General features: G+C 40.9%; 4 protein-coding genes across 4 annotated transcripts; 3 read left to right on the forward strand and 1 right to left on the reverse strand.

Annotated features, from left to right (window-relative positions):
• The first annotated feature begins 1,162 nt into the window (after positions 1–1,162).
• Positions 1,163–3,408, forward strand: LOC139883940 (derlin-1.2-like). Its single transcript, XM_071868034.1, has 9 exons — positions 1,163–1,179; positions 1,323–1,458; positions 1,561–1,634; positions 1,844–1,937; positions 2,279–2,407; positions 2,506–2,666; positions 2,935–3,161; positions 3,240–3,304; positions 3,349–3,408. Exons 1-9 carry the CDS (start codon positions 1,163–1,165, stop codon positions 3,406–3,408), a joined length of 963 nt encoding a protein of 320 aa, XP_071724135.1.
• Positions 3,409–4,146: 738 nt separating this feature from the next.
• LOC139883942 (derlin-1.2-like) lies at positions 4,147–6,154 on the forward strand. Its single transcript, XM_071868035.1, has 7 exons — positions 4,147–4,163; positions 4,307–4,442; positions 4,545–4,618; positions 4,828–4,921; positions 5,264–5,392; positions 5,491–5,651; positions 5,920–6,154. Exons 1-7 carry the CDS (start codon positions 4,147–4,149, stop codon positions 6,152–6,154), a joined length of 846 nt encoding a protein of 281 aa, XP_071724136.1.
• Positions 6,155–11,771: 5,617 nt separating this feature from the next.
• On the forward strand, positions 11,772–16,425 carry LOC139883943 (U-box domain-containing protein 35-like). The gene is made up of 10 exons (XM_071868036.1): positions 11,772–11,973; positions 12,060–12,181; positions 12,267–12,388; positions 12,800–12,999; positions 13,415–13,698; positions 13,938–14,039; positions 14,364–14,792; positions 15,039–15,788; positions 16,090–16,293; positions 16,351–16,425. The coding sequence occupies exons 1-10, from the start codon at positions 11,772–11,774 to the stop codon at positions 16,423–16,425; spliced, it is 2,490 nt and encodes an 829-aa protein (XP_071724137.1).
• Positions 16,426–19,493: 3,068 nt separating this feature from the next.
• LOC139883944 (UDP-glycosyltransferase 84B2-like) lies at positions 19,494–21,611 on the reverse strand. The gene is made up of 2 exons (XM_071868037.1): positions 20,696–21,611; positions 19,494–19,987 (listed from the first exon to the last, which is right to left on the reverse strand). The coding sequence occupies exons 1-2, from the start codon at positions 21,609–21,611 to the stop codon at positions 19,494–19,496; spliced, it is 1,410 nt and encodes a 469-aa protein (XP_071724138.1).
• Between the last annotated feature and the right edge of the window lie 2,464 nt (positions 21,612–24,075).

Below are 24,075 nucleotides of genomic sequence, written 5' to 3' on the forward strand. Positions count from 1 at the left end.
AAAGCCTGAATATGCTTCCATGTGAGATTTGTCCTTGCTGGTTAATGGAAACCCGAACCAGTATCATTCTGGTATTAGAGCGTCCATGGCTTGGCTTGGCTCATAAATGCCCTGAGGAAGTTGCACTCTGTACGTGCCGTTTCTTGCCCTTCCTTCCAAGGTTGCATTTGGCGGTGACAAGCACGTAATATGAACATTTACAGTGGAGAAACTCAATGACTTTGGTAGGCGTCTCACACTGATTATTTCACTTGTATAGAAACTCAACCTGATGCATGTGATTTCTTGCTTATGTTATGTATAATATTAAGTCATGTGAGCAACAAAGACAAATTCTGCGAGAATTATCACTCTACCTTGGGTAAGTAAATCTCTAATAATCCCCATGCGAGCAAGCGGCGAGTCTTTCAAAAGACACTCAAAAAAAATTGGAGAAGATTTGCCTAAAGCATGAGTTGAACTCATTGTACGAAATTTATTATGCACCTTGTAGTGCTAAGCTGAATACATCCAATGTCAAATATTTCCTAGAATTAGGGCAAAATAGATGATCGATGTAATGAAGCCATTCTTTGTCCTTGATTATATCTTGTAAATCATTGTCCGGTTCGACTTTCCCAGCGCCTGTCCAATTTGGACATCCTGGGAGAACACAGTCAGCGCAAAAGCAAAAAGGTTTACTTCTGAAATTCAAGAAATAGCTCAGTATTCTGGGGCTGCACCAACAAAACACGAATCGGTTTCAATACTTTAGCAGGGGAACCTTGATAGCCTTTTTCTTAATAATTCTGGAAATGTGTTTAATTTGTTGATAGGTTAAAAAATGAAGTTGGACCAGTGAATTTCATTTATAATCTGAAGGTTGACTCGAAAATGGAATCTTACCTAGAGATGACATGGGCAGAGGGGATGCTCCAATCCGGCCGGCGATTTAATTAAGGGTGATTGAACTGTAATTGGAAGACTCGCATTATTTTTTCTTGGAAGGGGTGGGTCAAAGTCTTCTCCTTCGGAGTTTTCCATGGCATCAATCGATCTAATCACCGAAAAAACAAAAACAAAAACAAAAACAAAAGCGAAAAAATCGATCTTTCTTTAGTTATTACACTTCCGATCTTCAGTTGCTCCTGCGGTCACTTCCATCGATCCCTTCAATTCACCAATGTCTACTCCAGGAGAGTAAGTTCTCTGTCTCTTAATCTCTCTGCGCGCTAGCTTCTGATGTTATGTCACGGCGTTATGACTAGTGTACGCAGATAATAGTTCAATGAATTGTACATACAATTAGAATTCATCGAAATTCCTGCCATTAAATGTTGCAGATACTACCGCTCGCTGCCGCCGGTGAGCAAGACTTATGGAGTAGCATGCCTGATGACAACGGCAGCCCTCTATCTGGGCCTTTACAATCATTGGACTATAGCTCTCGAATATGAACTTGTGTTCAAACGTTTCCAAGTGAGTCGATCGCCGGACTCTGTGTGTTTGTGTTGAATATATCCAGATATTGGGTCTGTATTCAGGAGTTTGATCATAAACGGTGCTCTTCAAGCGATGCAGGTTTGGAGGCTCATCACCAACTTCTTCTTTCTTGGGCCATTCTCTTTCCCGTTTGCCTTTCGGCTTATTATAATGTGAGTAGAACAACTGTTCATTCATCTCCAATAGAGCACTTTGTAGAATTGCAGATCTTTCGCTACAAGTTTGGCTGCTAAAAAAATGAAAACAGTAAGCGTATCAATTAGACAGAGTCTCAAAGAACTGTCATGATTTTCTCATCAAGCCTTTAGCTTAGGAAGTCATATCTTTTGGCATGTTTAATTGACTGTTAAATGGCATGCAGAGCAAAATATGGAGTTTCACTAGAGAGGGGTCCATTTGACAAGAGGACAGCTGACTACGTTTGGATGTTCATCTTCGGAGCACTCTCACTTCTAGTATGTCCGACACAACATCTTCATTAGAGTCTCTATGTTCTTGCTTGGCTACTCGATAGGGGAACCTGAAATAGTTGTGGGATGGTTGAATTCAGCTAATTCGAAGACACAAGTTCTTGCCATTATTCAGGAATGCTGCTTTATTTGATTATTTAGAAGCATGTTCACAAAGGAATAAAAAAAAAAACTAAGCAAAATGGCATTTGCAGCGTAAGCCACTTCAGAAATACGTAAATTCAGGCAACGCAGTTAATAACGAGTTGCTTAGAACTTTTTATAATGCCCGCCTCTGACACTGATATTGTCGAATTGGACTCTGAGATGTTACAAGTTGGTGTTAGGTAATGGCAGCTATTCCTCCTCTGTATATTCCTTTCATGGGACCTTCCTTAGTCTTCATGATCGTCTACATATGGGGCCGTGAATTCCCAAATGCCCGAATCAGCATTTATGGTGTCGTTTCATTGAAGGTAAATTTGCAATTTCCATTTTGGTATAATGCAGTCCATTTACTTTGATTTCCCAGAGAAAGGAAAGTCCGCTGAATCTGAATCGTCTGTCCTTCTAGGGATTCTATCTCCCATGGGCACTGCTAGCACTAAACCTGATTTTTGGAAACCCGTTAATGCCCGATATTCTGGGGATGGTTGCTGGTCATTTGTACTACTTCCTAACAGTACTCCACCCTCTTGCCGGCGGAAGGAACCTCTTGAAGACACCTCTCTGGGTGTATCCTCCCACTGAATGCTTCTCTCTTCAATTTCAATGCATGAAATCTTCACACCCTTTTCTAATTAGTCTCTCTGCAAATGCTTGACAATGAATTTCCCATGGCTAAGGACCATATATTTTGACAGTAATTTTGGCTAGAAGGTTGATGTGCAAATTACAAGTAGCAGGCTAACAAAGTGAGATTGCTAATTTTATCAGCAGTGATGGCATTATACAATACTTTAGGCGTGAACCATGTTTGTGTCCAATCCTTAAACGTCCGCAGTCACAAAGTAGTAGCGTACTGGGGTGAAGGGTTTCAAGTGAATGCACCAGTACCGAGTGACCCTTCTGCTGGAATTGCCTTCCGCGGACGAAGCCACCGTCTTGGTGGAATGGCAACCCGAGGAAGAAGCCCCGAGCAAGCGCAGACAAGGGATCAAGGGCCGGTGCAGCAGCCTAAGCCGGCAGCTGATGGAGTTGCTTTCCGCGGAAGAAGTTATCGCCTTGGCGGTCGCTAGCTGCTTTCTTCTGATGATGATCTCTGGATAGCCTGGCCTTACTATGATTGGATCTTCTTTGTTTGTGTAGGCAGAAAAATAATTTGTGCAAGCATTACAGAGTTTTTAACACTTTCAACTTATAACTGGCATGAGGTACATGCTGGATTTTATAATGTTTTCATTACTGATTTACGTAGACCATCATTCAGTTGAAAGCAAAACTAATACAAGAAGCAGTTCTAGAAATTCCTGAATAATTGGTTTATCCAGTGCAGTTGCAGCTGGTTTTTTCTCGGCTGATTCTTGTTTATAACTGATTTTTCCCAATAATGTCTACTTATTAAATGAGAGTTGATCCTTTTATAAGTTCCGAATCTGAAACCAAACTTAATGCGTTCTGAGTTTGGTTCATCCTTGGCCAAATCAACAAATCAAAACCAAAAAAAGAACTTGATGATCCGCTGGCTGGAATATTGTTATGGTTTGTAAAGAAGGGTCAATTGATTTTGTTCATCCGAGTCTTTTCTTTTCCTCAAGATTGCCCTCTTAATTTTGAAATTTCTTTTTGGCAAGTCCATTTCAAACAGTATTCTTCCTGGACAGGGAGCTCTCGAAGAGTCTTTGGACCAATCGAAATTCTGTATATTGTAAATGAATTTGGAGATGAAAAAACAAAAAAACTGTAATTGGAAGACTTGGTCTTTCAAACAGTATTCTTCCTGGACACGGAGCTCTTGAAGAGTCTTTGGACCAATTGAAATTCTGTATATTGTCAATGAATTTGGAGAGGAAAAAAAAAACTGTAATTGGAAGACTTGGTCTTTGCGTGACTTACTCGTTTTGGAAGGGACGGATGACTCAAAAGTCTTCCCCTTTGGATTTCCATGGCATCAATCGATCTAATGATGGAAAAATAATCGATATTTCTCTAGTTATTACACTTCCGATCTTCAGTTGCTCCTGCAGTCACTTCCATTGATCCCTTCAATTCACCAATGTCTACTCCAGGAGAGTAAGTTCTCTGTCTCTTAATCTCTCTGTGAGCTAGCTTCTAATGTTATGTCACGACGTTATGACTGGTGTACGCAGATAATAGTTCAATGAATTGTACATACGATTAGCATTCATCAAAATTCCTGCCATTAAATGTTGCAGATACTACCGCTCGCTGCCGCCGGTGAGCAAGACTTATGGAGTAGCATGCCTGATGACAACAGCAGCCCTCTATCTGGGCCTTTACAATCATTGGACTATAGCTCTCGAATATGAACTTGTGTTCAAACGTTTCCAAGTGAGTCGATCGCCGGACTCTGTGTGTTTGTGTTGAATATATCCAGATATTGGGTCTGTATTCAGGAGTTTGATCATAAACGGTGCTCTTCAAGCGATGCAGGTTTGGAGGCTCATCACCAACTTCTTCTTTCTTGGGCCATTCTCTTTCCCGTTTGCCTTTCGGCTTATTATAATGTGAGTAGAACAACGGTTCATTCATCTCCAATAGAGCACTTTGTAGAATTGCAGATCTTTTGCTACTAGTTTGGCTGCTAAAGAAATGAAAACAGTAAGCGTATCAATTAGACAGAGTCTCAAAGAACTGTCATGATTTTCTCATCAAGCCTTTAGCTTAGGAAGTCATATCTTTTGGCATGTTTAATTGACTGTTAAATGGCATGCAGAGCAAAATATGGAGTTTCACTAGAGAGGGGTCCATTTGACAAGAGGACAGCTGACTACGTTTGGATGTTCATCTTCGGAGCACTCTCACTTCTAGTATGTCCGACACATCATCTTGATTTAGAGTCTCTATGTTCTTGCTTGGCTACTCAATAGGGGAACCTGAAATAGTTGTGGGATGGTTGAATTCAGCTAATTCGAAGACACAAGTTCTTGCCATTATTCAGGAATGCTGCTTTATTTGATTATTTAGAAGCATGTTCACAAAGGAATAAAAAAAAAAACTAAGCAAAATGGCATTTGCAGCGTAAGCCACTTCGGAAATACGTAAATTCAGGCAACGCAGTTAATAAAGAGTTGCTTAGAACTTTTTATAATGCCCGCCTCTGACACTGATATTGTCGAATTGGACTCTGAGATGTTACAAGTTGGTGTTAGGTAATGGCAGCTATTCCTCCTCTGTATATTCCTTTCATGGGACCTTCCTTAGTCTTCATGATCGTCTACATATGGGGCCGTGAATTCCCAAATGCCCGAATCAGCATTTATGGTGTCGTTTCATTGAAGGTAAATTTGCAATTTCCATTTTGGTATAATGCAGTCCATTTACTTTGATTTCCCAGAGAAAGGAAAGTCCGCTGAATCTGAATCGTCTGTCCTTCTAGGGATTCTATCTCCCATGGGCACTGCTAGCACTAAACCTGATTTTTGGAAACCCGTTAATGCCCGATATTCTGGGGATGGTTGCTGGTCATTTGTACTACTTCCTAACAGTACTCCACCCTCTTGCCGGCGGAAGGAACCTCTTGAAGACACCTCTCTGGGTGTATCCTCCCACTGAATGCTTCTCTCTTCAATTTCAATGCATGAAATCTTCACACCCTTTTCTAATTAGTCTCTCTGCAAATGCTTGACAATGAATTTCCCATGGCTAAGGACCATATATTTTGACAGTAATTTTGGCTAGAAGGTTGATGTGCAAATTACAAGTAGCAGGCTAACAAAGTGAGATTGCTAATTTTATCAGCAGTGATGGCATTATACAATACTTTAGGCGTGAACCATGTTTGTGTCCAATCCTTAAACGTCCGCAGTCACAAAGTAGTAGCGTACTGGGGTGAAGGGTTTCAAGTGAATGCACCAGTACCGAGTGACCCTTCTGCTGGAATTGCCTTCCGCGGACGAAGCCACCGTCTTGGTGGAATGGCAACCCGAGGAAGAAGCCCCGAGCAAGCGCAGACAAGGGATCAAGGGCCGGTGCAGCAGCCTATGCCGGCGGCTGAAGGAGTTGCTTTCCGCGGAAGAAGTTATCGCCTTGGCGGTCGCTAGCTGCTTTCTTCTGATGATGATCTCTGGATAGCCTGGCCCTACTATGATTGGATCTTCTTTGTTTGTGTAGGCAGAAAAATTGCAAGCATTACAGAGTTTTTAACACTTCCAACTTATAACTAGCATGAGGTACATGCTGGATTTTATAATGTTTTCATTACTGATTTACGTAGACCATCTTTCAGTTGAAAGCAAGCTAATACAAGAAGCAGTTCTAGAAATTCCTGGATAAGTGATTTATCCACTGCAGTTGCAGCTGTTTTTTTCTCGGCTGATTCTTGTTTATAACTGATTTTTCCCAATAATGTCTACTTATTAAATGAGAGTTGATCCTTTTATAAGTTCCGAATCTGAAACCAAACTTAATGCGTTCTGAGTTTGGTTCATCCTTGGCCAAATCAACAAATCAAAACCAAAAAAAGAACTTGATGATCCGCTGGCTGGAATATTGTTATGGTTTGTAAAGAAGGGTCAATTGATTTTGTTCATCCGAGTCTTTTCTTTTCCTAAAGATTGCCCTCTTAATTTTGGAATTTCTATTTGGCAAGTCCATTTCAAACAGTATTCTTCTTGGACATGGAGCTCTCGAAGAGTCTTTGGACCAATTGAAATTCTGTATATTGTCAATGAATTTGCAATTTTGATTCTCTTTTTTTTTTCTTTTGAGAAAAGATAAGTTAGTAAGCTTGAATTAATAAATGAAATCCACCCACCAAAATCAGAATATTCCTTCCTAGAGAAATTATTAGGTTAGTCTACAAGGTCAACAATGGGAATCAAAATTACAATTCCAATAGTGGCATCTTAGAACGCACTTAGTAATTGCAAAAAATTTCTACTCTAGAATAGAAATGCATTTAGTAAACTTATATTTTTTTTGTTATTTCTTTCAATTTTTCAATATTTTTCTATTTTTTTTCTATTTTTTTTCCTTCTTTCCTTTTTTTGGCCAGTTGTTGGCCTCGACCATGGCTGGCGACCGACCGACGACCTCACCAACCCCCAGCAAGGCCAAGCTCACCCAGCCATCGACGAGGCTCGGCCTCACCAAATCTTGGTGAGCACGAGCTCGCCCAGGCTAGGGCGAGGCCAACCTCATGCCACCTGGGCGAGGTCAAGCCTTGCCGGTGACCTCACTTGGCCACCGAGGCCACGGGCGAGGCTCGACCTCATCTTGGCTAGGTGAGGCTGACTTGGTGGTGGCCCGGCAAGGCCGAGCCTCTCTAGTGGCTGGTCGAGCTCGGCCTCACCGAGGGCCAGCAACACTCTGACAAGGTCGCCAGCTCTCGATGGCCAGTTGGCAACCATGGCCAAGGCTGACAATCGGCCAAAAGGAAGAAAAAAAGAAAAAAAAATGAAGATGAAAAAAGAACAAGAAAAATGAGAAGAAAAAAAAGTGTTGTTTGAAAGTATTCCCGAAAACAAGAAATAAATTTTTTCTATTTCTTATTTCTGTTCTAAATTTGTTCCGGGGAACAAAAATGTAAACAAACACGTTTTTGTTCCTTTTTTGTTCCCCGAAACAAAAACAAAAAAAACAAAAAAAACAAAAATTTGTATTCGGGGGAACAGAAACATTTTGCCAAACACACCCTTATTCATCTATCTAGATGCTTCGACAAATAAATTTAAGTGTTGTGACTTGTATTGTTAAAAGATACATTCGATTTGACAGGATATATTGATAGTAAAATACACTTTTGACTCCTCACAAAATAACAACAAAACCAACAAGAAGAAAAAGGAATAGGCACAACTTGTCGCACTGTGACGAAATTCAGAAGACGGATGAAAGCGGCAACCGTGCAAAATTCCAAGGTGACTTAATAGCAATAGGAAATGTAGATGGGTCCAGTCTTGACATTATAGAAAGGGGACGCCAAAGGCTGTCCTTATCCCGATTAACAAATGAACATGCAGAGGTAGGAACAGGGATCAAGTTAAAGGAGAGCTGGAATTGCCTTCCTTGGAAGAAGTCACCGACTTGGTGGAATGGCAACCCCAGCTAGCAACCCCGAGCAAGCGCACACAGGGGATCAAGTGCCGGGGCAGCAGTCTAATCCAGCAGCTGATGGAGTCCCTTTCCGCAGAAGTTATCGCCTTGGTGGTCGCTAGCCGCTTTCTTGTGATGATGATCTCTGGATAGCCTGGCCTTACTATGATTGGATTTTCTTTGTTTGTGTAGGTAGAAATATAATTTGTGCGAGCATTACAGAGTTCTTTAACACTTTCAACTTATAACTAGTATGATGTGCATGCTGGATTTTATAATGTTTTCACTACAGGTTTATGTAGACAAGCATTCAGTTGATAGCAAAACCAGTACAACAAGCAATTCTAGCATTTCCTGGATAAAGTGGTGTATGCACTGCAGTCGCAGCTTGCTTTTTCCAGGCTGCTTCTTGTTTATAACTGATTTTTTCCTAACAAGACCAATGTCTAATTATGAAATTACAACCGAACCTTTATAAGTTCCAAATCCGAAACCAAACTCCAAACTTGACGCTTCTTCTTTCTGGGCCAAAAATGGACTATCAAGTTTTGAATTTGGTCCAGCTTTCGCCAAATCAACAAATTGAGAACAAAAGGAGTGCTTGATGATCCGCCGGCCAGAACACTGTTATGGTTTGTAAAGAAGCCGATTAATTTTATTCATCCGAGTCCTTCCTTTGTCTAAAGATTGCGCTTTTAACTTTGAAACTTCTATTTGGCAAGTCCTTTTCAAACAATATTCTTCTTGGAGCTTTCGAAGAGTCTTCGGACCAATTGAAATTCTATATATGCTAAATGAATGTGATTCTTTATTTGATTTTCTTTGGGGAAAGTTGTCAGCTGGGAACTAATAAATGAAACCAACCCACCAAAACGAGAATATTCCTCCCTAGAGAAATCGCTAGGTAGGTCGACAAGGTCAACAAAGGGAATCAAAATCACCTGTTCAACAATTGCACATTATCCACCTACCTAGATGCTTCGATAAGTAAGCTTAAATTTTGCGAATTGTATTATTGGAAAGTATATTCGATCCGATAGAATATACGAATAGTGAAATACACTTTTGACTCCAGTTACAATATAATGACAAAACCAAAAAGAAGAAAAAGGAATAAGAATAGCTCGTCACGTTATCTCGAAATTTGGAATAGGGATGAAGAAATATGACAACGGGAGAGAATCCCAATTTGACTTAATAGCAATAGGACAATGGAGATGGTCTAGTATTGACATTATAGCAAGGGGACACTAAAGGCTGTCCTTGTCCCTATTAACAAAAGGACATGCAAAGATAGGAATAGAGATCAAGTTGAAGGAGAGCTTCAATTAGCGCCATTTTATCTCTCATATGAGGTTAATAAAGACATATATATAAATAAATATATACACACACATCTAGGCACTAGTATTTATCCATGAATACACGTAAGCGCGCTTGCATGACCCAAAAACTTTGGGAATTGATATCAAATATGAAGAATTGAAGATACACTTTCTTGAAGCTATAGAATCGGCAAGAAAATAAGGTATGTGAACAGCTAAATATAACTCGGTTAGCCAAAGAGAGAGGAGGGTTTTCATTGATATTTATTTATTTTTCTTAATTTAATACGACTCTTATTCGTTTCATGTGATTAAGTTTATGTATTACGTAGTATATAAACTGTATAGGAGTTAAAGAACATCATGTAGCAATTAAGGAGGACTCATGCATTAAGTAATTGGCACGTGTTTATACGTCTCATGACATTAATTCAAAGAAATAATTGGAATACGAAATTTATCAAACAGAAGTTTCATACGAAGCCGTGTCATTATTACTTACAAACAGCTATATCTCGAGATCTTCCACTGCATATTTAAGAGGGTTGTTAAGAAAACGACTGACCAATTGCAAGGCTCGAATGAGAGGTGGGCTCACGATGCGTCCGTTCAAAGGGGGAAGAACCAAAGAAAGAGCTTTGAAAAATCGTCTGCTCGATCTGCATCTGCAACTGCACTGCAACACGGGTTGAAGCGACTTTGACGTTTGACCAAGGCTCTGCTCCACATAGTCCCACGTGTTAGGTACCGAGCGGAGGCCCACATGAGGGAGGTCCACATGAGGGAGACCCCGGAAGTCAATCATAATTTTCACTCCACACCTCTTTGGGAACAAAACCCCTTTTTACTCCCAATCATCTACAAAAAGATCGAGCGATTGAAAAAGATGGAAAGGGCGTGAGAAGAATCAGAGAAAGCTTCGACCTACTCAAACATTAAAGTGGGTGTCCTCCAATGAAGAAAGGGGCGGCATCCGGACAAATGCTCGTGCCGCACGACGCATTGACCATGGTTCTTGTTCCCACCGTGGATGCTACATCATTTTTAAATGACCACGTCATTGATTGTGGCTTCAGATACAAGGTATCTTCTCGGTGGAGTGAAAGACCAGGGTAATCTGGCCAGTGATTCATCTTGAGTTAACCCATAAATGCAAACTAAAAATGTCCTTATAAAAATGTTATTAAGTGGGGCGACGGGTATTCAACGAATACTTGATTTGATGAGTTTATATACAGATGTTCGCATGAATTTGTCGTCTCAGAGTATATGATTGAGGAACTGGTTGCCGGTGGCGTCTGCTGAGAAGGAAAGCGACGTGCCCCCGGAGACAAACAAGACCAGGAAAATACGGAAGAAACGAGGAAAGCGAAACGAACAGAGCGAAGGGCGGGGGTCCCTTGACAACGTGTGAGCAAACCATATATGATATAACAAAGCACAAGTTGCATTTCGTTCAACGACCCAAACGGGTTTATCGTCGTTGAATTGAATGCGAGTTGTGATATTCAGCTACGAGTAAGTTCCTCACGGCACGCCTCGTGCGGTGCCAAACCAACATCACTGCGTGCGGCCGTTCGTCCTGTCTCGCTTCATTTCCCTCTTCCCAGCATCGCCTCCTTTCGGTTCTGATTTTTTCGAATTCACCTCAGAGGCGTTGAAAGTTTAAAATCTTTCGGAAGTTTCGGAGAGAAATCTTGATGGGTTTCTTCTTCCTGTCTTCGAGGACGTGCAAAGTCTGAAGCTTTGAAGTGGGGAAGTGCTGGTACGTCTTCGTCTTTGTCAAATCTGGCTCTTGGGATTTTGTCTGCAACTAATGTGCGCGTAGCTGTATTGTTTACTTTCATTTTCGGGTGGTTTGTGAAATTCCAATTTGCTCTCTGAATTTTGCTTCTGCTCTCTCTCTCTCTCTCTCTCTCTCTCTCTCTCATATGGTGTTTTGGGTATCTTTTTCAGTTCTGTCTGGAAATTCTAACATACAATCGCAAGGTTGTGACTTGAATTATAGCTCAACTTTTCTTTTTTCTTTATTTATGCTTTTTTCATTGGCTCTTTGGACCTCTTTTGTCCCCTAGCAGAAGCAATTCCGAGGGCCACTATGAATCTATGATTACCTTTTCCCAAGAATATGTTCATGTGCGTACAGAATTATATGAAAAGTGAATGAATTCTGAGTTAGTTGACTTAGAGAGACCTTGATGTCCAGTGGCCATTGTTACACTGGCTGCGAGAGATTTGTATTGATTTCTAATTTTCCCACAGATTTTTTGCCATTCAGAAGAGAGTAAGTCTATGAGAAATGGCGGAGAATGAGATCACTCATTCACAAGGCCAGCTTGTTCTGCCATCCCCACCGCGTTTGATCGTAGCAATAGCCATTGATGGGAAGAGAAGCAGCAAGTATGTGGTCAGGTGGGCATTGGACAAGTTTGTTCCACAGGGAGAGGTGCTGTTCAAGTTGCTACATGTCCGTCCAAGGATTACGACCGTGCCTACACCGAGTAAGTTATATCAGTCCTTTTTGAATTTTCTGGCTCGTGGATAGGTAGAAAATGTAACGTACGACCTTTTCTTTTTGCCATTGCAGTGGGAAACTCCATTCCTCTTTCACAAGTTCGAGAAGATGTAGCGGCTGCTTATAAGAAGGAAATGGAGTGGCAGACTACTGAAATGCTCCTTCCTTACAAGAAAATGTGTTCTCAGAGAAAGGTTTGCATTTTTGGCTTCTTATGCATTTCCTACTCCATGAATGTAGTGAACAGGAATTTGATCTTCTTTGGTTTCGCAATGACAGGTGCAAGTTGAAGTCATGCTGATTGAATCTGATGATGTGGAGAATGCCATTGCAGAAGAGGTTAACAAGTCTGCCATCAGTAAGCTTGTTATTGGAGCTGCTTCTTGTGGAATATTCACAAGGTACTCCCTGTTTGATAAGTTGTTAATCGATCAGATAATATAATAGTAGTCCTTCTTGTCATTTTTGAAATACTTGGATAACGACCTAATATTATGCTTTGATTTCAAATGTCACATCTCTAGTTTCTCTGAGATTTATGAAGTAGTTGTTACCAAAAAAGAAGATTTATAAAGTCGTGAATTCAAAGTGGTTTGGTCATAGAAGAAAATTAGGAGTTATTTCATTTTGTCAGATTTGTTGGATAAGTACCTTAATCGAACCTTTTGCTTATAAATTTTCGAAGCTTAAGTTCTGTGAATTATTAGCTGATCTGTTCCATGCCACGCTGATTGCCTCTGACAGAGTCAACCTAATTGCATAGTTACATAGACTGGAAAAGATAAACTGAAAAGACAAAGTTATATTTGCAGGAAACCAAAGAAACATAATCTGTCTTCAAGAATTTCGGCTTGCACCCCAAGTTTCTGCACAGTATTTGCTGTTTCAAAAGGCAAATTATCTTCAATCCGCCCATCAGACTTGGAGTCCAGCGCAAGCATTAAGGATGATAGCAGTGACACAAGTTGCTCTGCCAAGAGTTCTACATCTTATACCTCCAGCTCACGAGGAGGTAAACTTTTAAGGGAACTACAGTAACATCTCTCCAATGATGATTTTATGAAGTATGAAATGCGACTAGAGAAAGGTCAAGGATTGCAGTGATAGGCTACCACATTTGATGAATTTCGCTTAATTGTACCAATGTAGACAGCCTTTTCTGTTTTCCCTTATTCTTCTTTCTCCAGATAAAGTAGTTGCAAGACTTGATAAAGTGGGTTAAAACATTTTCTGTTGGCAAATAAATGAAAATTCCTCAATTGCCTCTGGTGTGACCTTAAACACCTTCACTTGCCCCATTTAGTGGGGGCGAGAGCTCTGCTCAAGAACAATTATTCGTAATGAATGGAGTGCTCATTCACCAATACACATTATCTATCTTCCTGCATTTTTTTTACGTTGACATCAGTCTTTTTTTTGTGATGCAGACACCAGCTCGGTTACTTCACACTCTCATCTCCACTCTCCTTCCCTACCCATGCAACATTTTAAAGCTCTGTCCACAGCAAAGCTCTCTACTCAAGCTAACCATTCTAGATGCCAATCTCTGCAAATTGAAGAAGGTGATGAAACTGATAACGGTTTTGAGTTCAAAAGTACTGTGAGGCGAACATCCAGTGTCCAAAGCTTGATAACAGATGCACAATCTTGGATCTCTGATCAAGCATCCACCTCAGATATGCTCACTGATTATCCTTCATCAGAAAGTCAGGTAGCTCTTGTATCTTCTTTTTTCTCTGTTGCTACCTAAAGTTGATTTTGCATGTTAATTTGCTCAAAAGGCCTTCCCTTTCTATCAAGGATCATGCCTAGGTTTTGTAGTTACTGCAACAGAACATTCTCTACCTTATTTAATGATATATCCCTATAATATTTTGTCTTCTTTCCAAGCCAAAAGCAAGGCTCAAACCAGGGATCTCTAATTTGTGAATATAATCATCTTTGCTCCAGGCTAATCTCAACTTTGAGCTGGAAAAGCTGAGAATTGAACTTAGACATGCCCGTGGAATGTATGCGATGGCCCAAAGTGAAACAATGGATGCTTCGCGAAAGGTGTACCCTCATCTTCCTTTTAACTGAGTTTCAAGCTATCTCATTCTTTCATTATAAGGTCTTTCTTTTTTTTAATATATTGCAAGGGCCAAGGCAAGATTAATTCTGGTATTATTATTTTTGATTGACAGTGGTGTGTATCTGGTTTAGTCCATTGTATTAAAAAAAAATTTACAGCTGCTTTCTTGAATGCAATCCAAATCTGCCGGCATCCATTTTAATAGATAAATAGCGAAGTGCATACAAAAGCCCTGTCCTGTCCTGCACTTTTGACTATGCTGCAGTCACACAGTTGAATGTGACATTCTTTCTTGCCTTATTTAGCTAAACAATCTCAAGGAAAGACAGTTGGAGGAAGCCATGAAATTGAAAGACATAAAATCCAAGGAACAGAGAGCAGAAGAGTTAGCTAGACAGGAGCAGAAAAAGCATCATGCTGCAAAAACAGAAGCCACATATGTGAAGGATTGTGCTGAAAGAGAGGCTTCCCAAAGGAAAGAGGCGGAGATGAAGGCTTTGCATGATGCGAAAGAGAAGGAAAAACTGGAGGATGCTCTTTCCGGCCAGGCGCTGCAATATCAGATTTTTTCCTGGGAAGAGATTGTTTCTGCTACATCATCATTCTCTGAAAGTCTTAAGATAGGAATGGGAGCTTATGGAACTGTCTACAAGTGCAGTATACATCACACAGATGTGGCAGTCAAAGTTCTTCACTCGAAAGAGAGTCACAAATCAAAACAATTTCTGCAGGAGGTACGAAGTTGATGCATTGTCTGAAACAACACTTCTTTGTTGCCATGCTTTGGGATAGTTAGTTTTTCCCATCTGTTAGAAAGTGGACTCAGTAACTTTTTTTCTCTTCTAAATGTACTTCTCTCCACAGTAAGGATATTGTTTTTTGCTTTTTACATCAAATGGCAATGATTGTGTAGCGTAACCTGTTCTTGCCATGTCCAAACCAAAATTACTAATAGTTAATTTCATTTTTTCCAAATGCAGCTAGAGATATTGAGCAAAGTGCGTCATCCACACTTGCTTCTCCTCATTGGTGCATGTCCAGATCATGGCTGCTTAATTTATGAGTACTTGGAGAACGGTAGCCTAGAAGATAGGCTTCTTCGCAGAAATGACACGCTACCAATTCCGTGGTTTGCCAGATTCCGAATTGCATGGGAAGTAGCATCTGCTCTGGTATTTCTCCACAACTCAAAGCCGAAGCCAATAATTCATCGTGATCTGAAGCCAGCAAATATATTGCTTGACCATAACTATGTGAGCAAGATTGGAGATGTTGGTATCTCGACCATGCTCAATGATGACCCCACTATATCCACCAAGGACAACGGTACAGGTCCTGTGGGGACACTTTGTTATATGGATCCAGAGTACCAAAGGACTGGGCAGAATTCTCCAAAATCCGATGTTTATGCTTTTGGGATGGTGATATTGCAGTTGTTGACTGCAAAACCAGCAGTAGCATTGACTCATACCGTGGAAAGAGCAATAGAGGAAGGATCTTTAGTAGAGATTTTGGATGAAGAGGCTGGCGATTGGCCACTTGAAGAGACGAGAGAATTGGCCATGCTGGGTCTCAGCTGTGCTGAACTTCGGAGAAGAGACAGACCTGACTTGAAAGATGAAGTGCTTCCTAAACTGGAGAAACTGAAAGAGATTGCTGACAAGGCCAGAGATGCTGCTTCCAATGTCAAAATTTCGCCTCCAAGTCATTTCGTCTGCCCAATTCTTAAGGTCAGCTCTTATTTTCTTAGTCTACTCATTGAAGGCAATAAGCATGCGGAAGATAAAATGACCTCTTCAAGCATCCCCCACCCCACCCCAATCCTATTTTTCTTTTCATTGTGCTAAGATGTTCACATTGGCCTTAGGCATCATAATTGCATTGCACTCGCTGAGAACATCAACTAGAGGAGTTTAGGAAGTTGTCGATTTTGAGAATTTGGTGTACGTATAGGAAGTTAGAGGGTGTTATTGTTTGACAGTACCATAATGGTTGAGTATATCAGTCTGAAATTGCTGTGTCCTTACGCAGGATGTCATGGCCGACCCATATGTTGCTGCAGATGGATACACTTACGACCGCACGGCAATTGAGAAATGGCTCGAAGAGAATGACAAATCCCCAATGACTAACTTGCCTCTGCCGCATAAGAATCTGATACCGAACTACACTCTCCTATCTGCTATAATGGAGTGGAAGTCTAGGGAGTCGGGAGATGAAAGTAGATGCCGTAATGTATGATTTGAGAATTTTGTTTTTCCTGGATATAAAGGTTTGGCCTCATGTTATTAGACAGGTAGGGCATTAGGAGTAGAACCACGTGCAGCCAAAGTCTCTGTTGCTTCCATAAGACAAGAAGAGAATTAGAGTTCTTCAGCGGCATGTCATTAGCATTGTACATATTCTTACTTGCAGGTACTCTGGTTATATTTTCCTATTTATGACATAGGCGTGGCTTCTGGTTACCAAGACATCATATGCTTGTCTCACTCCTCTCTTCTATATACATGTGTGCGCGGTGCTCAGGGAAATCGAATCTCGGATCTAGTACTCTCCGACCCGACCCCCCAATCCCTTTACCAGCGGGCCGGCACGCCTGTTGGCATGCTTCCATGTCATAGTTCTTTTTCTGGTTTTTTTTTTTTTTTTTTTGGGTCGAACCCATGTCCTAGTTCATGAGCTACATACCGTGGCAGCCACTATATGCATGTCATTGTTTGCGGGAGATGAACTTCTAAGAAGCTAAATATAAGTTTTCCTCCACCGGTTACGGGATATTTTTATCTGCAGGCCAGCGCACACGGCAACCGAAGGTGGAGACTCACGAGTCATGGGAACGAGTGGCTTTAAATTGTTCGACTCCTGAAAAAAATATCTTCAGGCCGTGCATATGATGCGTGTTTTGGATTAGGAAAATTACCAACAAAAAAAAAGCCTTAAACCAGTTATAATTATACCAAATCAGTCTATTAACTTTTCGATGTTACCAATTTAGTCATAAAATTTTTCATGTTTTGTTAATTGAATCATCTGGCCAATTTTGACTAAAAGTTATTGAAGTGGTTATTTGCTAATGATCATACATGACACGGTTGGCATTGATATTAATATTTTTAAATAATATTTTGAAATTTTTAATAGCTCTTTTGGTTTTCCTTTACTTTTCTTTTGGGCCCGAGGGTCAACAAGGGTCATTAGTAGACCCTCATCAGCCATAGTCGAGGACTAGACACCTTTGTCATCACTAGGCTAGGGCATTGCGAGAGTGGCTTGCAAGGGATTGGGCGAGCACCACTATGCCCTTGCCTAGGCCAAAGGGAGGTTGCACTGCCTCATCTAGATCTAGGCCAAGCAAGGACGCCTTGGCCCTTGCCAGTCATACATCCATTGTAACCGTTATACTGACTATATATTGGCATAGTTAAGTTCCTTAGAGATAATTATCCAAAAAAACGTAAATATATTGTACACGATCAATTCAATAATGAATATTTTATATGTGTCAATTTAGTTCTTAATCTTTTGACAAGTTATTAATGTAGTAATTCCAACTAAATTTGGTTAGAAATTACTTACGGGAATGTTGACAGTCTTATATGACACAATCGATAATGACGTGGACAAGTTTTGTAATTTTTTTTAATTTGTTTACTTTTCTACATTTTTTATTAATTTTTTTTTCTTTTTCTTTTTTTAACTATTAAAATCTGGTGGCCCTAGCCAATGCCTATTGCCTAGTGACCCTCGCTATCTACTAGGCAAGGGCCGTGAGCCATCACTGACCATTAACAAAAAAAAAAAGGAAAATTAAAAAATTCATTCATATCAATGTCAGTTATATCACATAAAATAGTCAAGATACACTTCATTCACAATTTTCTTTTTGGACAATTTTCTTGAATTTCGGATGCTCTGTGGCCTTTCGTGTAGCGTTCAAAGTCATAATCAACCCAAAACTGCTGGAGGGACAATCGAGGGTCCCATTCAAGAAAATGAGGGACCACATCCCATTTATGCAATGTCCTTGCTTTAGCGCGGGTTGCTCTATGGTATAAAACAAAACAAAAAAAGGCAATCTACAACTCGAACGACCTTTAGAATATATTCATAGGATGACAATAAGCTGATGGCACCGTCACTATTTGGAAAAGTGATGGTGCAACCTGCACCAAGTATTTTGTCAAGGACCTATGATGACTTGCTTGTCCAGTCTAATGGGTGTCAACAAGGATCCCTTTCGGTGAAAAAGATATTGAGTACTTAAAGGCCCACATCTAACTTGTCTTGTTACTCCATCGCACTGTTTTGCTATGCTCTTGCTACTCTCTTTCTCCCTCTCAATGGAAATAATTTTAAAAAAAAAAAATGAATGAAGAATAGAAAATATGAAACAAAAATCTAAGTCGGTTGCAACTTTAGAGTGCCAAATGAAACCATTCTTAGTGGCCAAGAAGAAATAAACTCCCCTCACCTTTTTTATTTCAGTCACGCCAACAAGCTTAGAAAGCAAAAAAAAAAAAACACAGCTTTATGTGTTTCTTGATCTCTTAGCTCAAAATTTTATTCTAATAGACTTGTATGATCTCCAAATTTACATATTTTCCATTGGCTTGAATAGCTCGACAAGAACTCAAAAAAGAACAACAAAAATTAATGGAAAAAGTGAACTTTATCCCATAATTTCCTCAAGTCGAGACTGAGTAATGGAGGATTGAGGTAACACCGTGCACAGCGAGGTATCAAAGGAGAAGAGGTTGGGCACAAGGAGAGGACAGCTGTTGAGGTTGAAGTTAGAGGGAGAGCAACAAGTGATGAGGATGGGGATGTGGGTAGGAGGGACGGCAAGCCAGAGTCTGTGCTCAAGAGCTTGAGTTGCGAGAAGGCGAGGTGCTAAGAGACGACGTTGTAGAGGAGAGAGACAGAGAGAGGGTCCTAGGGGATGCAACAACCTGTGCTCAACAATTCCATATTTGTTGAATGTCTCTTATTTTGTCTCTTCCGGTTGCCAATCGCATCTCTATTTAGTGTGTGGTCAAAATGGCACCGTTATTCACAAGGAATAAAGGTACCGTCACCTCAACAGCACTCTTATTCATATTAAAAAAAAAAATTATGAATCCCAAAGAAAGTATCCTACTAAAATGTAAATTATGAACTTGCTTTTATCATTTACGATACGATAATGAATATTAATGCAAAAACGAAAATGTATTTGTAGATTGTCATAACACAACTTTTGATGAAGTACAGGGACTTGCACAGATCATGATTAAAAATACTTGGATAAATATTATTGAACTGAGAGCGAAAAGGCTGAGGAGATTTTTCGGGAAAATATGATCTTGATTGCAATTTTGTCCATCACAAATTCACAAAAGCCAACCATAAGCGGACCATAAACATGCCATAGTTCCAAGATCAGCGTGATTAAATAATCACACTGAAGCATTTTGAATCAGCTCATCCACAAACAACTGTACATTCCGGTCCGACGAGCCACCATGGCCCACCACTTTTCGAGCAACCTCTTTTAACGCTGCTGCGTTGTTCCTCAACTCTTCAGACTGAGGGCTAGCGAGGATGTCTTCAATACATTTACCCAGTTTTCGATCTGATCTTAGCCTGACCCCTATCTTGAACACATCCTCTATAAGCTTCGCATTCGTCGGCTGGTCAGTCCACTGTGGATAGGCTATCAATGGCACACCCGAACATACAGTTTCGAGGATCGAGTTCCATCCACAATGAGTGACAAAGCAAGCGGTGGCCGGATGAGATAAGACCCTTGGTTGTGGACACCATGGCACTACCAGACCTTGCTCTTTCGTTTCGTCTAGAAAACCTTGTGGAAGTTGTCCTTCCCCATCTTTTGAAGACCATTCCGGAGGCTTCACGACCCATAGAAATGGATGTTTGGCGTTCTTTAAACCTGTGGATAGGAAATATCTTAAGAAACCGCATTAATTCTTACATAGGCATGCACACATAATGATTTACTGGATTGTTGTTCCGTCGATAGATCCGAGATCGGTATATTCTTTGTTTCCCACTTGTACCGTGTTGATGACTGTATAAAATATGTCAAGATTCGACGGTATCATCTGTAATTAATTTATTCCACGTGTATTCAAGGACATGATCATAATTAACCAGCTGCTTGGAAGGAAACTAGCATGGTACTCTCATGACTTCCACTTAAATCTAAGTTTTTTAGGACAGAAATTGAGCAAAAAACCATTAGCATATGTCAAACGATATATTAACCACGCTTTCGGAAAACTCTGACTCCATCAATTGTAGAACCAATACAGATTCTAATGAAGTTTGATTAATCATCTTTGTTGAGGGAAGCTATCTACCAATTGCATTTTAGAGCATGATCGTCAGGACTAGTCTAGTTTAATTAGCTAAACTAATGCTATAGATTTGTCTACAATCTAGAGAAACATTGCAATTGAATAATTAAATAAGTTGATCATATTCAACGCTCAATAAGAGTTTGCCATATCACTTTGACATGCTAATTTTATAAGTGGGTCTTTGATTAATTAATATTATTCAATGAGTTTACGCAATAATTTTTAATATGTTTTTATTGGATTAACTTTTTTCATACAGGCAACTGAGATTCTCAAACCTGTTGCTATATTCTCCATCAGCTCAGCTGGAAGGGCAAGGATGCTACCAAACGACACGTAAATCACCGAGGAGTGTCTTTGTCGATCCAACCACTCGATGCACCTCTCGTCGGATCTCCACATCCCAATACCAACATCATCTTCTCGGTCTTGACCAAGCAACAGTGGTGGAACCAGTGGACCAACTGGTCGTATCGCATACAGCTCGGACATGGAGTCTATAACATCTCTTTCAAGCTCATAGAACGAATTCGCCAATACCCACTTGAACTTATTCATGCTTAGGGCCTGAAACGCCTCATCCAATAGCTTCTCAATGCTACCGAAAGGGTCGTTCGGAAGCACAAAAGATGGAAGATCTTGCATGCCTAACGATGGCAACCCTGGTAATTCCAATCGCTTGTCCGGGCACGTCAGGATTTGGAAAGAGTTGAGCTTGTTGTAAAAGCGATAGTAAATGGCATAGAGCGCACAAGGTTGAATCCACAGCAAGGCACACGGAACTCCGTGCTCCGCCGCCACATCAGCGACCCAGGGGACGAAAGGGTTTGCAACAATGCACAAAAGGTCGGCGCTTCCGGGGTTCCCGTAACGTTGTTTGATCAGGTTCGAGAGATTAGGGGGCCCAAACTTGGCTAAGGACTCCATGTAACCATCGAGGTGAGTCCTCCGGTCGAAGTCAATGCTGAGGCCGTCCGAGTAGTAGAGAAGCTCGATCCCAGAGGTGGAATCTGCAGCGGCCGAGGAGTATTTTAGCATGCGGTTGCGTGCTATTTCGGTTGTGGCGAGCTTGACGATGATGCCCTTGGAGAATAGCTTCATGCCTAGCCTGAGCATGGGGTTCATGTGGCCTTGAGATGCGAATGCAACCATTAGAACATGGTGTTGCTTTTGTGCCTGGTCCATCAAAGCCATGAACGCAACAAGCACTACAAGGAGAGGGAGAGGGACAGCGGGCGCGTGAGTTTGCGTTGGTGCTAGTGTGGAGTGAAACGAGCATGTACATATAGAGGTTAATAAATATATTATTGGAAAGTACCGTACGCAATGACGCAATAAAATCGACGTGAACCGTAGGAGAGGACACAAACATCAAAAATTACCTTATCTGCGCCGTATCCAATTCCATTTTGTTTACTTATTCCATGACAATTTCGTGGGTTTAGGACAAGTCGGCCTCATGAGATTGGAGTAAGAGATTTCGTGTTTTTGTTTCATTCAACCTGCTCCCGTCCCCTTTGCGGGTCAATTGATGTTTTTACGTAGAGTAGATTGTCCCCAATTGTTGCCTGACATGTTGTTCTGAGGTTATTATTCCTTATTTCATTTATAGATGCTATGTTAGTTCCTTGATCCCGAATGGTCGAAGATGATTCATTGGCTGAACATATGTGTCTTAACTTAACATCGCTTGTTAAACTCCCTCTTCCAATGAACTAGCTAGACACGTAAGAAAAGCTACAAGCTTCTTTTAAGCTTCCAATTTTTAAGCAACAAAAGCTACTAAAGTAACAATTCCTTTTTTTTTTTTGTCCTGAAACCCACATAGCATTAGTTGGAATAACCCATACAGCCCGCGGCAATAGCATCCGCATATAACAGATTCAAGAGAGGAGGGGGCGAATGAAGGGCCCAATTACAAGTCAAGCTATTGCTATTATGGGTCTTGCAAGCCCAATCAGCGACAGTGTTCGCTTCTCTTCGGCAGAACCCTAGCGTAAGGTTGGGAAATAGGGTTAGCAGGAAGGCAGCCTCTGCGAAGAGAGAGCGATCCCTCCATGGCGGCTGTGTTCGGCGATTTAAAGTTTCCACCAAAGTGAGATTGTCTGATTCAATGACGATTGTTGCAGTTTGAAGCCCTTGTTGTAGAAGATGGCGGAGCGAGAAAGATAAGGCTTGGATCTCAACCTGAAGAGCAGAGACGGCCACAACCCCTAAGGAAAAGCCATCAGTAAGTCGGCCTTGATGATCCTTGCAAATACAAGCTATCGTTCCATGGTTGCTACCCTGATGAAATGATCCATCAATGTTAACTTTCAAAACCCCGAGATCTGGGGGACGCCATAGATAGGATCTGTTTTTGACCAAACTCTTTTTATGCATATAGGGAGCTGAAGATAATCGATATGCTTGAGCATGAGTCAGTGCCGCTTCTACAACCTGAGTTGGATTGGGATAATTACCTCGAAAGACGAAGGCATTCCGAGCGTGCCAGATCTGCCACAGAATATGAGAAATAAAGGCCAGCCGAGGTAATCGATTTCCTTCCCCAATCATGGAAACGATCCACGAGTCCAGATGCTGAATGTTAATTGGAAGGACTGAAACCCCGATCTGGGAATGATTCCACACCTGTTGAGTCCACGAACAGAGTAAGAATAAATGCTCTAAAGTTTCTAGAGTCTTACTTTTACATAATGTGCAGCAAGGACTGTCTAATATGTGTCGTCGATATAGGTTTTCTCTCGTCGCCAAGGCATTGCTACAGATGGACCAGAGGAATACTCGGATTTTGGATGCAGCAGGCATCTTCCAGATGGTGCGCCATAACCAGGTAGGAATTTGGTATGATGTTGAGGCATTTGAAGTTGAGATACCGGATTGTGTCTGAGTGAGTGCATGATATGCTGATTTGACCGTGAATGTTCCTTGTTTGGTTGCTGTCCATATAAGTGCATCTGAAGTAAAGTTAGGCCTGAGTTGGATGTCTGTGATCTGTTGAATGATTGGCATGTCAAAAAATCTGTATAATAACTCAATCTTCCATGAACTGGTAGCCTGGTCAATAAGATCAGCTACTAGTGTAGGTTCTTCAGGGGCTTTAGGTCCACCGAGAATTCCCATAGGGAGCCATCTGTCTTCTCTTATATTTATGCATGTTCCATCTCCCACAAACCAACTAATTTGTGGTAAAATTGCATTCCTTCCACATAATAAGCTCTGCCAGCCCCATGATGGGCGAGTGCCCTTGTTAGCTTTTAAAAAAGTGGAAGAATGGAAATATAAGCCTCTAAAAAACTTGCTCCATAAAGATAATGGCCGATGCATTAGACGCCATGCCTGCTTACTAAGCATGGCCTGATTAAAACTCACCAAATCCCTGAAACCCAATCCACCTAATTCTTTTCGGTTCTGTAGATTTTTCCAACTCTGCCAATGCACTCCAAATCTGCTTGTATCATTACTCCACCAGAATTTTGTCATTATTTTTGCAATAACTTTACATAATGAGATAGGGATCTTAAACACAGACATTACATATTGTGGGATAGATTGAATAACCGTCTTTAATAGAACTTCTTTCCCACCCTTGGAAATTAGTTTCTCCTTCCATCCTTCTAGTTTCGATTGAACTCTGCTCAACAGCCAAGAAAACATA

This window comes from Rutidosis leptorrhynchoides, unplaced genomic scaffold (genome assembly GCF_046630445.1).
Source record: "Rutidosis leptorrhynchoides isolate AG116_Rl617_1_P2 unplaced genomic scaffold, CSIRO_AGI_Rlap_v1 contig479, whole genome shotgun sequence".
NCBI classification, from domain to species: Eukaryota; Viridiplantae; Streptophyta; class Magnoliopsida; order Asterales; family Asteraceae; genus Rutidosis; species Rutidosis leptorrhynchoides.

Bases quoted from the DNA above. Each gene is read 5' to 3' on its own strand.
- LOC139883944 (XM_071868037.1), bottom strand. From the start codon at position 21,611: ATGGCTTTGATGGACCAGGCACAAAAGCAACACCATGTTCTAATGGTT. The intron at 19,988-20,695 runs GTTTGAGAATCT...TCCTATCCACAG, and splicing joins GATGGAGAATATAGCAACAG to GTTTAAAGAACGCCAAACAT.
- LOC139883942 (XM_071868035.1), top strand. The intron at 4,443-4,544 runs GTGAGTCGATCG...CAAGCGATGCAG, and splicing joins TTGTGTTCAAACGTTTCCAA to GTTTGGAGGCTCATCACCAA. The intron at 5,652-5,919 runs GTATCCTCCCAC...AAACGTCCGCAG, and splicing joins TTGAAGACACCTCTCTGGGT to TCACAAAGTAGTAGCGTACT.
- LOC139883943 (XM_071868036.1), top strand. From the start codon at position 11,772: ATGGCGGAGAATGAGATCACTCATTCACAAGGCCAGCTTGTTCTGCCA. The intron at 12,182-12,266 runs GTTTGCATTTTT...TCGCAATGACAG, and splicing joins AAATGTGTTCTCAGAGAAAG to GTGCAAGTTGAAGTCATGCT. The intron at 13,699-13,937 runs GTAGCTCTTGTA...TCTTTGCTCCAG, and splicing joins ATCCTTCATCAGAAAGTCAG to GCTAATCTCAACTTTGAGCT.
- LOC139883940 (XM_071868034.1), top strand. The intron at 1,635-1,843 runs GTGAGTAGAACA...AATGGCATGCAG, and splicing joins GCCTTTCGGCTTATTATAAT to AGCAAAATATGGAGTTTCAC. The intron at 2,667-2,934 runs GTATCCTCCCAC...AAACGTCCGCAG, and splicing joins TTGAAGACACCTCTCTGGGT to TCACAAAGTAGTAGCGTACT.